General features: G+C 39.8%; 1 protein-coding gene across 1 annotated transcript in view; it reads left to right on the top strand.

The window, feature by feature from the left end:
- The window catches only part of pask (PAS domain containing serine/threonine kinase), a 137,868-nt gene that overhangs the window by 97,189 nt on the left and 23,744 nt on the right, over window positions 1-16,935 (top strand). The window contains exons 8-11 of the mRNA XM_041205884.1: window positions 4,393-4,580; window positions 8,564-8,735; window positions 11,016-11,108; window positions 13,990-14,161. Of these exons, the coding sequence (XP_041061818.1) occupies window positions 4,393-4,580; window positions 8,564-8,735; window positions 11,016-11,108; window positions 13,990-14,161 (625 nt within the window). The remainder of the gene's footprint in view (window positions 1-4,392; window positions 4,581-8,563; window positions 8,736-11,015; window positions 11,109-13,989; window positions 14,162-16,935) is intronic.

The raw sequence follows: 16,935 nt of genomic DNA, 5'->3' as shown, positions 1-16,935 counted from the left end.
TGGGGAAAAAACTAGAAGTGAACAGTTGATGACAAAGCCTTCAATTTGTGTGACTTGCGGTAGTTTGTTATTGTGGAAGTGGTATTTTATTTTAGGGATGAGGAAACCCTGGTTTTATTTTTGAAGTTGCTCAAGTAGAGATTGTGCCAAAATCATACACGCTGGATATCTGAAACAAAAGCAAAATGCTGGGAGCACTCAGCTGGTCACAGTATCTGTGGAGCAAACTATATGAGCAGTTTTTCAGGTATATACCTTTCCTCAGAGGTCGAGCAATTGGGGCATGTTTTGAACAGCATGGTTTTCAATAATGATGAACCTGGTCATCTCAATTGCTTCTGGCTAGTAGTTTTATTCTAACAGATGCCCCTTTCCAGTTTATACTTGTAAAGATGAAAACAGTTGCTTGGTAGTACAGAATTTGAATATTGCTAAAAAGAGAGACACGTTACGGAAGCTTTTCATCTTGTACTCACGAGGACAAATATAAGAATGCCAAATTTCAAACTGTCACCACAACTTTATACTACAAGAGAAAAGGGTGCTGATTGGGTGGCAAGTTGTAAAGATGTATTTGATTTGAATCTGGATTCTCTTTTGGTTCTGTGTTTGATGTAAGCAGCTCATGATTGAAAGTTTTCTTTTCCTCCAAAATACAAGTTGCAGGATCTATTTTCACTAATCTTATCACAGAGTTAGAGGCTAATCAAATGCTGGAATTGTGTAACCAATCAGACCCCAGGACTATCTCTCATTTGTGACTGATCCAATGAAGCAGAAATGTTCTCTTGTGGCTTTTAGTGAAATAATAGTTTCTCACCCATATTGTGGTAAGCCTGAAAATAAATATAACATACCAGATTGAAAAGCTTTATGCCTCAGCAGCTCCCTTCACATTCCTTGCAACCGTACCCTGTTCTTGATAATCCTCTCTCCTTCCACTGGGTGTCTTGATCCATTGATTTACCTACTTAATCTTCACCGATTTGATAGGAGAAATAGGCCTACATCTGATAAATTTAATTTGATATAGGTTCATATAATACATGTTTTGCAAGTGGATAAGAAAGAACACCAAGCATCTATAAACCATGCAGGATTGTATGCTCAGGATTATTCAACGAAAGACCTGGGTGTTTCTAATGCAAATAAAATGTCAGAATGTACTGCCAGGCCAATTTAAACATAAAACAACTCACAAAAATATACTGCCTTGGTTAGATTTCATTTAGAAGACAGTTCAGTTATGCTTCCATCACAAAATAATATCATCAGCCAAAATGAATGTGTTTCCATCAAATTAGAAGTAAAAGAAGTCTCACAAGGATGCCTTGTTGAACAACCTAATTTTAATGTATTTATCATTTAGATTGGAGTTTTATGAGTTGGGAGTAATTTTATTTTCTAGAACATTATTTTTCTAATTTCTATGTGTAGATCTAATTGATGACAGTTTTCCTCCATTACCACCATGATGGGTGATATAAAGGCCCTAAATAATATTCAGAGGAGGGCTGCTGAATTAACATCTGAAGGCCCTTAGCTGCTGCAAAAGGGTTAGGGAGCTGGGGCTATATAATCTAGAAAAGGGTAGATTTTGAGGCAATTCAATTGATTTCTTCAAGATAATAAGAGGTTTAGATTTGGTCCATGTGGATTGATTATTTGAATTGGTCAGGTTAGGGAGGAATGTTAAACAGATATAAATTAAGCACAGAACTAGATTAGATGTCGGAAGTGCATCTTTTTGTAGAGTTATTGACCTATGGAATAGGTTGCCATCTCGCAGAGTGCGTGTGGATTTACTGCAAGAGTTCAAAATGATAGTTGGATCCTGGCTGTGGTCACCATATAGAAGGTAAATAGGTATTGAGGGATATGTCTCCTTGGAACTTGATTGATCAATGGATTAGGTCACTGCTTCCCAAGCTACTTTCCAATGTAACCCAATTTTAACACTTGAAAATTAACATAACCCAAGAAGCCAGCAAAAATAAAACAGCAATAAAGCAGCCTAATAACATTCAGTATATAATTATTAAAGTTTACATATTATAGCTCAATATATAATAATACACATGTTAAATATGAAAATCTCTTTTTAAAGTACTTTGTAAAAATGTTATTTTATGTACTTTCAGTCAAGCTCCATATTCCCTAGTGACAGAGATTGTGAATATCTTCTCTCCATCTCCCTTACACACATTGTAATGAACCCACTCTCCCACAACCACCCCCCCCGCCCCCGCCCACCCCCAACCTGTACATGTCAACCCATTCCCTCACTCATTCAGCATTCCTTCTTCCCAGCACCCAGCCATTCACTCACTCAGCAGCCTCTCTTCCCAACTCCCTCCTCCTCCACTCACTCAGCAGCCCCTCTCCACAACCCCCGTCCACCCCACTCACTTACTTACCAGCTTCTTTCCACTTTTCCCCTTTGAGCCCAGGTGCCGGTGCAGTCATTAACCTGGGGCAAGGAGACTGTAGAATAGGCAGACAGGAGCAGAAATATAGCAAAGTTCGAAGGTGCCACTCGCCTTCCCCATGACCTCTGTTTTTCCCCACCCTTCAGATGCTGTCAGCCTCTGGTCTCTTCCTGTGCTGAATTGGTACACAAACATCCCAGGCCCATTCAGCACTTGCTGCCAAAAATATTTTCTGAAGCTAAGAAGCTCTTCGGGCTCAATGTCTGCCCCATGTTGTTTGAAAGAATTGACCCAGTGGGTCCAAGACTGTCCTGTCAGGACCTCCAAACTGGTTTGTCTCCTCTCCACAGAGGCCATTGCTGCTCGGAGGAGGGGGAGGTTGCAACCCACAGTTTACGAACTGCTGGGTTAGGGAACCCCATGGGAGTGGAGAGGAGTGGCAACGACTAGATGTGGTTATAAAGGAGCTGCTAAGGCTTAAGATTTTTCAATTTGATGTGTTATCGTAATAATTTTTAAAAATTTTGCTCCTCCTAGGAGATTGCGTGACTGTGGGTGATGAATGGTTTGGTGGGGTGCCTGGGGTTCATTGTGTAACTTGCACACACCATGACGATATGAAACAGACTTAATAGATCAACTGGCCTTTTGTATTCTTCATTTTTATATGTTCAAAGTTGCTTTTCTCAGTACAGAGCAACTCACCTTGCAACAAGCCGGAGAATACAATTGGTCTTTCTCCTGTAGTAGCGTTATAAAATCTTACAGCATAGAAAGAGGCCATTTGGCCAATCATGCATGTGATGGCCTTTTGGAAGGGCTATCTAATTACTACAGTTGCAATCCCCTGCTCTCCTTAGTTTCAAGAATTTATCAGTGCATTTTAGATCATTGTAACTCACTGCACTAACATAAAAAAACCCTCAAGTCTCCTTTGTTCTTTTACCAATTATCTTAAATCTGTGCCCTCTGTTTACTGATCCTGGTGGAAACAGTTTCTCCTTATTAACTCAATCAAACTCTTAATCTGTTGTGCTGGTGTTTTTCAATCTGTGTTCTGATTAATTTCTGATAGTTGTGTATTTTTTTTCTTTGCTCATCTTGTTTATTTGTTTTCATTGTGCTTTGCTTTCCTCTTGGTTGGGAGGCGATGGGGTTTGCAGGACACCTTGGTTGCAAGTGAAGGGGAAATACAATTTTTAGACATTGGCACCTCCCTTTGCATCCCTTCCAACCACACCTATCCTTGTTAATCCTCACTATTTCCATTGCTTCCCCATACCCATTGAGTTCCTGCCACTATTGACCCCCTTCCACTTTAACTCAGTGTTGTGTCTAACACCTTAGCCTTTTGCCTAAGCCCTTGCTAAGTATAGCTTTCTCCCACTACCTCCATTTGTACTTTCCAAACCCTAATGCAAACTCCTCTCTCCACCACTACCTACTACTGGTGGATAGCACATATTTTTCTAACCACCTCTTCTCTGCTCCATGTGCATGTCCACTGTCAGTAAGTGAAAACATTAGTTAGATGCATAGTAATGATTGCTCCACTCTGTCAACAATGTTCTTTAACTACAGCCTTTAAAGAGAACCAGCTACTACAGCAATGTCAACTTTTCCACTTCTCAAAACAGCCACCTTGTGGCTTCTCTGAATGAAATTGTCAATCCAGGATCAAACTGTGGTCAGCTTTTGTAGCCTTGCAGCCAGGGAACAGGATGAAAGTGTTCCAGATTCAATTCACTTGATCTGTTACATCAGAGAGAATGCAATTCCTTAATGTCTAATAATAGAAAGCAGACAATGTAGCAGTACAGTCACTACTGAATGATAGATTTTGTCCTGAGACTGGATGCTTTGATATTGACTTGTATCCTCAAATTCTTTTAAACTCTCTGTAATAATTTTATAATACTCATGTACTTCGTATGAAAGATTTGCTTTATTTTCTTTTCCCCAGCTGAATCTGAGGAACATGATGCGAATCAGGCAATCACTGGCACAGAGGTGGTTTTCTCAGGAGTTGTGTGGGTTTTCACCACCATCAGTGGTCTAATCACTCTCCTGCCAGATGGAGCAATCCACAGCTTGAATAATAACTTTGCTCTGATGTTGTTTGGATATGAGAACAGAGAATTACTGGACAAGGTAAGATTGTGAAAGGCTGTTGTGTTAGTGAGGTATTGATTTGTCTCTATTCACCACCCTCTTGGGCTAGGAGTTCCAGGTCATTACCACTCAGTGTTTTTAAAAAAAATGTTCTTCCTCAAATTCTGCTGCACCTCTTGCCCAAAACCTTAATGGGAACAGCTTTTCTTTGTCTACCTTATCTACACCTGTCAAAGTCTCGTACACTTCTATCAAATCTCCCCTCAATCTCCTTTGCCCCATGGAGAACAACCCCCTCAGCTTCTCCAACCTAACCTTGTTGCTAAAATCCTCCATCCCTAGAACCATTCTTGTAAATCTCTTCACCTTCTCGAGGACCCTCACATCCTTCCTAAAGTGGGGTGACCAGAACTGGATGGAGTACTCTAGTTGTGGCCTAACCAGAGCTTTATAAAGGTTGAGCATAACTTCCCTGCTTTTGTATTTGATGCCTCTGTTTATGAAGCCCAGGATCCCAGATACTTTGCTAACCACTTTCTCAACATGTCCTACCCTATCTTTTTTGAACACCTAGTATTCAAGGATATAAAGACCCCAGTCCTCACCATTATTTAGCCACATTTCTGCTATTGCCACCACATTATATTCCTACATGACTTTTATGCTTGTAGCTCCTCAACCTTATTCACCATACTTTTTGCGTTTACATACATGCATTGTAAACTGTTCTTGCATTCCTCATGTCCTTTTTTGCCGTGCCTATCAAATATGGAACTACTCCCTCCTCTAATACTGCCCAACACACTCACTTATGCACTTTTTTTCTACTCCCATTTGCTGGCGCCCATCCCCGTGCCAATTTAGTTTAAATCTCCCCCTGCGCACCCCCCACCAAATCACATGAGTGAACCTTCCTGCAAGGGCATTGGTCCCAGTTCTGTTGAGCTCCAACCCATCCCTTTTGAATAGGTGCTTTCTATCTTAGAACTGCTCCTTATGTCCCAAAAATCTGAAGCCCTCCCTCTTACAACATGCCTTAAGCCATGCATTCATCCAACCTATCTTCTTGTTTTTAGTCTCAATAGACACGTGGCACTGGGAGTCATCCAGCGATTACTACCTTTGAGTTCCTACTTTTTAACTTCCTCCCTAGCTCCTGAAAATCTGACCCTAGGCACTCAATACCTGCCCTCTCTGTCATTGGTACCGACATACCACAGCTTCTGGCTCACTCCTTTCTCCCTGCAGAATATTCTACACCCTTTCCCTTTCTGTATTGTCCTTTACTCTGCCACTTAGGAGGTAACATACCACCCAGCACACATGATGATGGTTACAGAAATGCCTGTTTGGAAAGTGGGAAAAAACTGAGTACCTCAGACCATGGAATCTCCTATAACAACTGCATTTCTACTATTTGCTGTGTTGTGTGCCCCCCACCCCCCCGTAGTCCCTTGCCCATAGATGCCGTGGTATGGACTGCACTCTTTCAAGCTGATGTTATTCATAGCCTCCAATGCTGCGTATCTGTTTGAAAGTGTCACACACCCCAAAGACTCCTGTACTTCCTGCCTCTTCCTATTCTTCCTGATGGCCACCTATCCTTATCCTGAATTCTTATTGCCTGTGGGTGGCTGCATCCTGGAACGCATGACCTAGGAAACACTCAGCCTTCCTGATGCTACACAATGACTCCACCTGCCCCTCAAGCTCGTAAATCCTGAGCTCAAACAGAAGTAGCTGGGCACATATCCTACACGTGGTTCCCCCAAGACATGTGAAGTGTCCTAAAGTTCCCATGTAACGCAGGAACTGCAAGCAACAGGTATCTGATGTCTGTCCATGATGTTTAGAAAAAACCCTTAATCCTCCTTTTACAGTCTAGTTAGTACCTTGTTTAGACTGTTAATTTTGATCAATGCCTCTAGCCCTGAACGTGCTTATACTCTTATTGATTCACCAACTTGCCCTGATTTGAAAATTTTAATTTCCTGGCTCCTAATTTGAAGAAATGCCTTTGTTTAGAGAGAAAAAAGACTGATTTGTTTTCATCATTTACCTTCTCAAAATCATTCATGATTTGAAACTCCTATTAACTTCCCTTTTATTCTTCTGTGTCTCAGTGAAAAAGCTCCTTTTTTTTTTTCAAACTGTTTTCATAACTGTAACCTCATTCCTGGTATTCTAGTGAATCTTACCTTTTCATGACTAAGATACGCAGAACTGTGTGCATTATTTCAACATGACTCCCTTTTCTATTCAACTTCGCTATGAAATAAAACCTCAAATTCTATTTGCTTTTCTACCTACGCTTCCAATCAGTTAATAATTTATAACAGACCCTTCATGGCATTGCTGTTCATTCCACATTGTCGAAATGGTCCCTTGCAGAATTATATGAAGTAGTGGAAGGATTGTGGCTGATTAATGGTCTGGCAGGCAATAACATGAATGGCCTTTCTGTGACCGTAATGGTCTTTATACCAATGGACAGGTGGTTAGTCTTATACAGTGGGAGGGCTTTTGCGCTCTCACAATCCATTGGTTGCGAGTATTCCACTTGAAGTTAACCCGAATTGGGAGCCTGAGCTCCAGTCTCCACTTGCCAGGACTGTCCTGAGCAGGATATGAACTCTGCACCTTCTGACTTGACGTGACAGTCCTACCACTGACCTAAATGTTTGGTAAGCCAAATGATAATATTTGATAATGCACAATGTGCTATTCTGTAGCTATGTTATACAGTGTTTTAAGTGACCTGTTAATAACTGGAGTAAATAAACCCAGCTTGAAGGCAAACTTTGTTTAATAATTATTTGTGAAAAAAGTTTGCATTTTGGAGAGGACGTGTAAATTTCTGGCTCCAAGTCAGAAAAAGTTAACACACAATACTGTCTTTTTATTTAAAACTTTCTTACGTTTTAATATAGCCAGCTCTCTCTCAACTTTTATGCTGGTAAGTTACTAGTTGATTTTCCCTATGACATTCCTTATGTGTCTTTGCTTCTTTCTCACTGTGTGATTTTCTATTTGCCTTTTTTTCTCAATGTTTCCCTCTGTTCCAGTATCTATCTACCTCACCCATTGCTTTGTCACATTTCCTTTTTTCTCTCTCTGACTCATTCTTAACTTCCCTCCCATCATGTACCTTTGGCATTCTCTGTATTCTCTGCTTTTCTTTGTCTATCCATTCATTACCACTTAACCCTCGCTTTCATCCTTTCATTCTTTCTGATTTCACTTTCTCTGAGGTTGGGCTGGGGTTTGCAAAGTGGGGACTGATGCTGATTGACACACAAGTTGGTCTGAAAAGTGACACTTGGGTTGTGGATGCACAGAGTGACAAAAAAAAAATAGGAAAGGCCAGCTCAACGATCCTAATTTGGGGATTGAAGCAAAAGACAAGCCTAATTGAGAGATCACTCTGCAATGACAGCAGGCGAAAAGCAATAGTTAAGTCAAACAGTGTGCTTATGCTGAGGGGCGTAACTTTTTAATAACTCTCGTGCTTGATTCAAAAGATGCATGAACTATAAAGCAAGTATATTCCATGCTCAATGGGCATCTTCCCACATCTGCAGCCACAAAATGTTTAACTTTTAATGTTGACTGTGTTACATGGATGTTCTGTCTGAAATATTAGTATACCTTCAATATACCAAATAACCCCTCAGAATTCATTAGAGGCATCCCCAGGGAATTATTTTGTAGCTCCCATTTCAATTGCAAGGGAATTAAGAATCTCTCATTCTAACTCTTCTGTCCTGAAATTTTCTGTTTTAAGTGGACTTTTGGAATATTAATGGACAAATAGTGAACAAGACTTGCCTGAATTTCTTTTTATCTGCTATTTGCAAGAGAGGAATTAATCCAAATTGGGTTAATATTTCTGTCAAAAAAGACAGATAAGGGGCTCTCACAAGGTATGTTGCTTTGTATGTGGATATGTAAATAATCTGATTTTAATACATCATTTAGATTAGATTGGATTATTCTGAGGTAGAAGTATTTTTATTTTCTAGAATATTACATTTCTAATTCCTGGTTTCTATGACTACATGGATCCAACTGATGATGGTTTTCTTCCATTACCACTCCTGGACGATAGTGCTGATGAGGTAGAGGTGTGTCGTAATAGTGAGGCGAGTGAAGGAGGATGCCATAGTTACTCAATGCTATCTGACAATGTGGAGGGTATGTTGAATAATACAAAATAAATTCTTCACTTGCCTTCACCTTGTCTAGTTCTGTTAATGCTAGCATCTGCCCTCTTCCTGCTTCACTGCTCTAGTTAGTCGTAATATGAATTAGATGTGGAAGAAAGAAGGCACCAGCAGTAATGATCTAAATTGAACCTTTTTTGTAAAACTAATAAGAGAATACCAGCACTTATATTCCAGACAGATTAATGAGTAAACACTTAATGCTCTTTACAGGTGTTAAGTAAACTGATCTTCAAGTCTGTATCATAAACTGTGGTTTAGACTCAAAGCCAATTGCTATTAGGAGATGGGCTTCCTTAGTAGACTAAAAATATTACCTTGACCAAATTGTTTAAGTTAAGCCAAGTGCGGCGATGTGTACTGAACCTGACGTGACACCGCATCAGGTCTTCAGAGTCCTGAGAAAGGAGTCTTCAACACACCTTAAACACTGTTTTTATTAGGTAATGAAGAATTTAAAACAGGCCCACTAGTTCTTTGAGACTAGGGTTTGTCAGAGTTCCTGAAAACTCTATTCACAGTATATGTTGGTGTTGCTCTTGCTGTTGGTTAGGTACCAATTTCAGAAAGGCCTACAACATGTAATCTTGCTGGATTAATCCATATACCTCATCTGCAGGCCTAATCTTTTACTATGAATTTTAATTAAGGCCACTGATTTGTAATTTCTTAAGTCAAATGGTTTTTTTTATTTGGAGTGTGGGATTTTTATCATGCTTTTAGAACTGTATTCTAAGAATCCATCTATTTCTTTGAAAACTACATGTCGGCCTGCTTGCAGATGAATTAACAGCTTGCTTGATAGAAGAGCACTGTGAGAAACATGGTTGACTACTTGCGATTGCCACAACATGAATGGCCTTCAGCAAAGTTGTCCCAGTTGCTTACTGTGTGGTAAGATCTTTGCCCGTATTTGCAGTTAGGAGAGTTTTGACAAAAAACCTGAGAACAGTGAACCACAGCCAACTAGCCCTGTGCAGTCTGAGGTTCCTGGTCAGACTTGAAAATATGTTTTTTTTAATCTTAGGATGTGGCAGTATTTATTGCCTATCCCTAGTTGCCCCAAGGAGTTTAAGTGTAAACTATATTGCATGACATTGGAATCACGTGTAGGCCAGACGGGGTCAGGGGCAGATTTCCTTTGTGAAGGGCCTGAGTGGACTAGATGTGATTTTTGCAACATTCTGGCACTGTCATGGTCATTTTCTGTTGCCAGCCCAAAAATAATCACGTTTGTTAAATTCAACTCGTCAACCTAACCACGGTGACATTTGAACTCAAGATTGTTAAGTAGGCTCCAAGGACAGTCCACTGATGACACTAACATTCTCCAGCTTTGTTGACTTAATATTTCCACCATAATAGTTCATCCTATAAGAAGCAATGCAACAGCAAAAGCCTGTTTTTTTAAACACTTAGTAAAATGTCTGCAAACATTGCTGTTCGTTTTACCATGTTATTATACTGCTGTAATTTACTAAGATGCACCCCTTGCTATAATTAACATGTTTGAGGTGCCCAGGAAGTTTTTATAGCAAGGTTACTGTGTTAATGGGTAAATTGTAGCACCGTGAAGATTGGACAGAATATTAAATCAGACCTATGCTCTTAACAGAGGCTGAATTAGCTACATACATTTATTAGTGCATGGTGTACTGTTAAATAAATAGAACTTTGGGGGAAAAATAGAGAGACATGACTGAATTTAAAAGTTGCTGCCATGTTTGATGATGCTGAACTGATTTTCTTTGAAGCATAGTAAGGGTTACATACTTTGAGTCTGGTCTGTGTAAATCTGGCCTTGATTAGATATGATTTCAGCAACACAAAGCTAGTCTCTAGTATGGACGTGCTCTCTGATGCAGGGAATGCCCTACTATCTCTTTTCCTATGTAGACTTTGGGGGTAGGGGAGAAAAAAGTTATATTTTGGATTTTTTTTGTTTTACAAAAATGCTGTTGGTGCTTTTGGCTAGTTTATGTTTGTGCTCTTTTCTCCTATTTAACACAATGAGAGTGTGTGAGAATCTTATACCGAGCAGTCACTGGAAATCTAAGGTAAAACTGAATGTAAAATTCATAGTGTGAATATTCAGTGACCTGCCTGCTCACATTGTTTTCAATGGGCGAATATTTGTTATGGCTTGCAATACAAGTAGGAATGCTTTTGTTCTTTACTGACTGACATTCTCTTTTTCTCTTTCTGGGGTATTACTTTCTGGCCTGTTTCTCTGGGTTTTGTTTGTGTTTAGATGACCAACATGGTGCAGCTAACATTAACCCACTTGGCAATGACATCGAGGCACCTAACATACTCTCTATAGTACCTGCTACGATGAGAAAAGGTATAGTATGATGAATGGGATTAGGGGTTCAGAGGTGGGAGGCATAAGGGGCAATTTGAATGTAGTTGAAGGAAGAAATGAGCTATATTGCAGATGGCTGCATTCATATTCTGGATTGAAACCTGAGATCTTGCTCTGTTTTAAATTAGCATTTGACCCATGACTTGTAATTTTTAGCAAAATGTTAATATTCAGTCCCATTTATAATTTCCATCTTATCACCAAAGTTGTTGATTGTCGGTGCAATATATATTTGTCAGCTGTGGGTCAGTTGGTAACATTTTTATCTTTGAGCAAGAAATTTGTGGTTTCAAATCCCACTCCATAGACTTGAATGCAAAATCTAGGCTAACACTACAATGCAGTATTGATGGAGTGCTGCAATGTTGGAGCTGCCACCTTGTGGATGGGATGTTAAACTGAGGCCTGGTCTTTCCCCTCAAATGAATGTAAAAGATCATGGCACTATTCGAAGAAGATGAAGGGTGTTCTCCTTGGCATCCTAGCCAACATTTATCTCTCAGCCAGCACCTCAAAAAATAGATGATCTGGTCATTATTACGTTGCTGTTTGTGGGCCTTGCTGTGCGTAAATTGGATGGGATGTTTCCTACGTTATAACCATACTTAATGAGCTGTGAAATGTTTTGGGACATTCTGAGGTGAAAAACCCTCTAGAAATGCAAGTCTTTATTGATTACTAAATAAATAATTTATTGCTGACAAAAGAGACATGCTGTCGAAGCTTTTCATTTTGCACTTGTCAAGACAGTTCACAAGAATACCAATTGTAAAGGGAACAATTTATATTGCAAGAGAAGAGAGCGGTGATTGGTTGACAAATGGACTCTGGTAGAGACATTGCCTTGGAGAATGCACCAGGGAACAGTTAACTGTCAAGCTTTTGTTCAAATTCAAACTCGACAGGTCAATAATGTGCATAATTCATATATTGTGAAATATGTACCTGATGTTGGGTCAGGTTTTCCATCCAGATTCAACAGACTTCTTTTGTTTAGCCATTGAAAGGCGAAGGCTATTGACTAGTGCTTTTTCCTCCTCAATTGGCTGGTTAGATTGACTTTAGAGGTAAAGCTTATAAAAATGTGAAATAAAGATGTCATTTCAGAGAACTTCATCAGTTGTCATATGAGATGTCCTCCATTTGTCCAATTTAAGTCTGAAGTCAATTTCTCTGGGTTCATTACCTCCCATGTTTCAACTTCTCCTGGGGAATATGATCTTTTGCAACGCATGGAGCTTGGAAATATAGCCCTCTGTCTTTTTGCACCCTTTTCCATCAATGTACTCCTTTCGCCTCCTCAATGTTTTGACTATTTATTGGAAAATGATGAAGAGGGTGCTAGTTGCCTTCTGGTACCTTGGCTGTATGTGAACCTTGATGTTGCATGTTTGTATGCAATTCATTTGAAGGAGGCATTACAGAAGAGCCTAATTCTGTCTTCCCTGAATGTTTGTACAAGTGCTCTCCCAACGGTGTTGTTAGAGATCAGGAGTAGAAAACCTGGCTGTTTTCTCCCCTCCACTAATGCAAGTAAGGTCAGGCTAACTATGGTACCCAGGTTTTCCTATTTTATGTTGGAAGTATTCTTGTTTACAGGGCGATGCAATCATATATCCTCCTAATTTCCTCAGTTACCCAGTGTAGAAAATTCATTCTGTGGCACTCTCCAACAGAGTACACCATTTCCTAACAATGCCATCAAGGAGCTAGGTTGCTTTTGAGATTTAGCTTGAAAAATCAATTAATTCAGCTGAGACTAGCCATGTAATCTAGGGCCTTTCTTGCCTATATGACTAGGGACAGCCACCTAGTGCAACTTGTTCTTCAGCTAATTCCTGTCCAGGACCATTCTGAGATCTGATTCAAATTGGTAAATTTGATGTTCAATCTGTGCTTCAATTTTTTTCAGTTAAAATTTTGCATTTGAATATCATCTTTCCTGATAATATCTGTTTAGTTGGAGAAATCAGAGTTGTAATTACATGATTCCTTGTCAAAAAAAAAACATTTGGGCCTTTTTGTCTTCAACCCACTAATTTTCAGACTTTTGGTCTTTGGCGACTCTAACCCCTGGAGTTCTAACTGGCAGTTGAGCAGCCATTTGATATCACACATTGATCAGGACATTCTCTCATCTCATGCCACCAAAGGATATTTGAGAACTACTTTGTTAGGATTAAGTTACTATTCCTTTTTATCCTTCCCTACATAAATTGCCACATCGACAGAACAACAGCTTTTTGTAAGACCCAACAATTTTTTTAAATCATTTGAGGGATGATGAGTGCCTACCTAGTGACTAGATAGTAATGTTCTCCTTTTAATCATATTGGTGGAGCTCTGTACATCTCCATTTTTGGTCATTTAAGAGGTCGACCACTTTGGAGCAGGAGTTTCCTAATTACCTGGTCTTTTGGGTCAGTATTGAACTGTTTCCCACATTGCTTTGCTTCCACTGGCTTGATATTGAAACAGAGCAGGAAGATATTTCATGATGGGTCTCAAAAGCAACCCAGCTCCCTGATAGCATTGTAAGTAAATGGCATGCTCTGTTGGGTAATACTACAGACTGACATCGCTGCACTGTGGGACTGAGGAAATTAGGAGGATGTATTATTGTACTGCCCTGTAAGGAAGAATATTTTCAACAAGAAAAAAGGAAACCTACCTGGGATACATGAAGTAAGTACTTCATATCTTTGGTTTCTCGGCTTGCCTTCTCAATGTTTATGTATAGTTGTTAGAAGGAGAATCCACTTTGTTCGCCAACCTCTTTATTAACTGATGGAGTAGCTCTTTTTGCTATTTACCTAGAATCATAACATAAGTGCTTACTATGTATGGCTTTCTAATTTAGATCCAAGTCCATTGCTTGCTGGGAATACAGCTCTTATACAGCAGGAAAAAACAAGATGTGCCAATGGTCTGGGCGTCTCAATTTTTACGGGAACCAGCTCAAGGATACTTGCTGACAGTAGCCTTCCTTCCACTATGTCATCTCCCAAAGTCACCTCTACTCCTTTCAGCAGGTAAATGCACACAAATGTGTGAAGAGCAATATGGATTTTGAAAGACGCTGGTTCCATTTCCAGAATACATGCATTTAATTGTGCAAGATAAACTGTTGGTCATATTCTGCTGAAGTACCTTGCCCTGAGTCATTTACTGTGAGATTTATCACATGGGGCCTTCTAATAACTACAGTTGTCCCTGAGAATTTGATGGACAATATCAACCTTGAAGTTGTGCAGGTTGGATTTAGATGTAGAAACTGATCTTAGGATTGTACTATGCAGTGGAGGGATATCAGTGCTACTTTGGCAGTCAGTGCAAGCAGCCATGACATAGGCTGCAAATAGAGCAAAAATCCATCTACACTGCTAACAAAACACCCTTTAACATCCAGGAGTAGTGCAAGAGGACTGGAGAATTGCAAATGTTACACCCTAATTCAAAAAGCACGTGTAAGGATAAGCCCAGCAACTACCAGCCAGTTATTTTCACCTCAGTGGTAGTCTGGGACAAAATTAAAAGTCACTTGAACAAATGTGGATTAATTAAGGAAAGTCAGCACTGATTTGCTGAGGACAAATCGCGTTTAACTGATATGATTGAATTTCTCAATGAGGCGACGGAGAGTGTTGGTTAGGGTACTTGCAGTTGCTGTGGTGTACACGGACTTCCAAAAAGCATTTGATCAAGTGCCACAAAACAGGCTTGTCAGCAAAGTTAAAGCCCATAGGATGGAAAGGGAAAGTGGAAGCCAGGATGCGAAGTGACAGAAAAGAGAGAGTAGTGATGAACGATTGATTGTTTTTCAGACTGGAGGACAGTATGTAGCAGGGTTCCCCAGGGATCAGTATTAGGACTCCTTCCCTTGATTTATATTAATGACCTAGACTTGGGTGTGCAGGGCAAAACATCAAAATTTGGATATGAGACAGAAGTTGGAAGTATTGTGAACTGTAACGAGGATAGTGATGAACTTCAGGAGGGCATGGACAGGCTGGTGGCACGGGCAGACACATGGCAGATGAAATTTAATGCAGACAAGTGTGAAGTGATTCATTTTGGTAGGAAGAATGAGAAAAGGCAATATCAAAATGAAGGATACAATTGTAAAGGGGGTGGAGGAGCAGAGGGACCTAGTATATGTGCAGATGTCAGCTTGCAAAAGCAGTTAATGTAGCATTTAGGATCCTGGGCTTTATAACTAGGGGCTTAGAGCACAAAAGCAAGGAAGTTATGGTGAAGCTTTATAAAATACTGGTTCGCCCTCAACAGAAGTATTGTGTCCAATTCAGGACACCACACTTTGAGGATGTGAAAATATTGGAAGAAGGTACAGAAAAAAATTACAAGAATGGCTCCAGAGATGAAGGACTTCAGTTATATGGATACATTGGAAAACTAGGAGCTGTTCTTAGAGAAGAGAAGATTGAGAGATTTGATAGAAGCATTGAAAATCATGAGTGGGTTTGGACAGAGTAGATAGAAGCTGTCCCCATTGGCAGCAGGGTTGAGAACCATAGGACACCAATTTTAAAATGATTGACAAAGCACCAGAAGTGAGAAGAGGAAAATCTTTCTTATGCACTGAGTACTTAGGATCTGGAATGCACTGCCCGAGAGTATGCTGAAGGCAGATTTTGTGGCTTTCAAAAGGGAATTGGCTAATTATCTGAGGGAAAAAAAATTGTTGGGCTGAGGGGAAAGGCAAAGGAGTGGGACTAGCTGAGTTGCTAACGCAGAGAACCGGCAGAGACACAACAGGCTGAATGGCCTCCTTCTGTGCTATAACCATCTATGATTCCAAGATAAGTCCCAATCTTTGAACACTTCTCACAAAAATAACAGATCGCGTTCTGGGATGCAACATGATGTGTTTAATTATTTTATCTTTATACATCTGTTCATTCAGGCCACATTTAAAATATGTATATTTTCAGGTAATGCATTTTTACATCAAAAATACGTCAGTCTTTTTTTAAAGACTCAAAGAAGAGTGACCACGAATTAAAACTTGATATGAAAGGAATCTCATTTGTTATTATTCAGGAAAGATGTTGAGAAAGGACTTGACCTGATCTTCGAAAAAAAATGAGATTTAATCTAGATGAGTGGCAGGTCAGATGATTTGGTCAGAATATAAAGAGTGACAGTGAATGGCTAAAAGGTTAATCAGGAGAAAGAAATTAGAGTATGAGAGGAAGCTAGCTAGAAATGTGAAAATGGATAGCAAGAGTTTCTACAGGTATTTAAACAGGAAAAGAGTAGGTAAAGTGAGTGTTGGTCCCCTAGAGGGTGAGAAGCAGGAGTTAATAGTAGATAACAAGGAAATGGCAGATGAAATGAAATATTTTGCTTCTGTCTTCACTATAGAAGATGTTTAAAAAGAAAAATTCCAGTAATAGCTATAAATCAGGAGGTGGAGAGGAACTTGGTGAAATTACAATCACTAAGGAAGCATTATTGAGCAAACTGATGGAGCTGCGGGCTGACAAGTCTCCGGGTCCAGATGGACTTCATCCTAAGGCCTTAATAGGTGGCTAATGAGGTAGTAGATGCATTGGTGTTAATTTTCCAAAATTCCCTAGAATCTGGAATGCTTCCATCAGACTGGAAAGTAGCAATTATAACCCCTCCATTCAAGACGGGTGGGAGACAGAAAACAGGAAACTATAGGCCAGTTAGCTTGATGTCTGTCGTGGGGAAGGTGTTAGAGTTGATCATTAAAGAGGTTATAGCTGGGCACTTAGAAAAACATAAGGTAATCAGGAAGAGTCAGCATGGTTTTGTGAAA

The sequence above is a fragment of the Carcharodon carcharias genome, chromosome 2 (genome assembly GCF_017639515.1).
Source record: "Carcharodon carcharias isolate sCarCar2 chromosome 2, sCarCar2.pri, whole genome shotgun sequence".
Taxonomy (NCBI): domain Eukaryota; kingdom Metazoa; phylum Chordata; class Chondrichthyes; order Lamniformes; family Lamnidae; genus Carcharodon; species Carcharodon carcharias.
The sequence above is the reverse complement of the archived record's forward strand: the minus strand, read 5'-3'. Positions and strand labels throughout refer to the sequence as shown.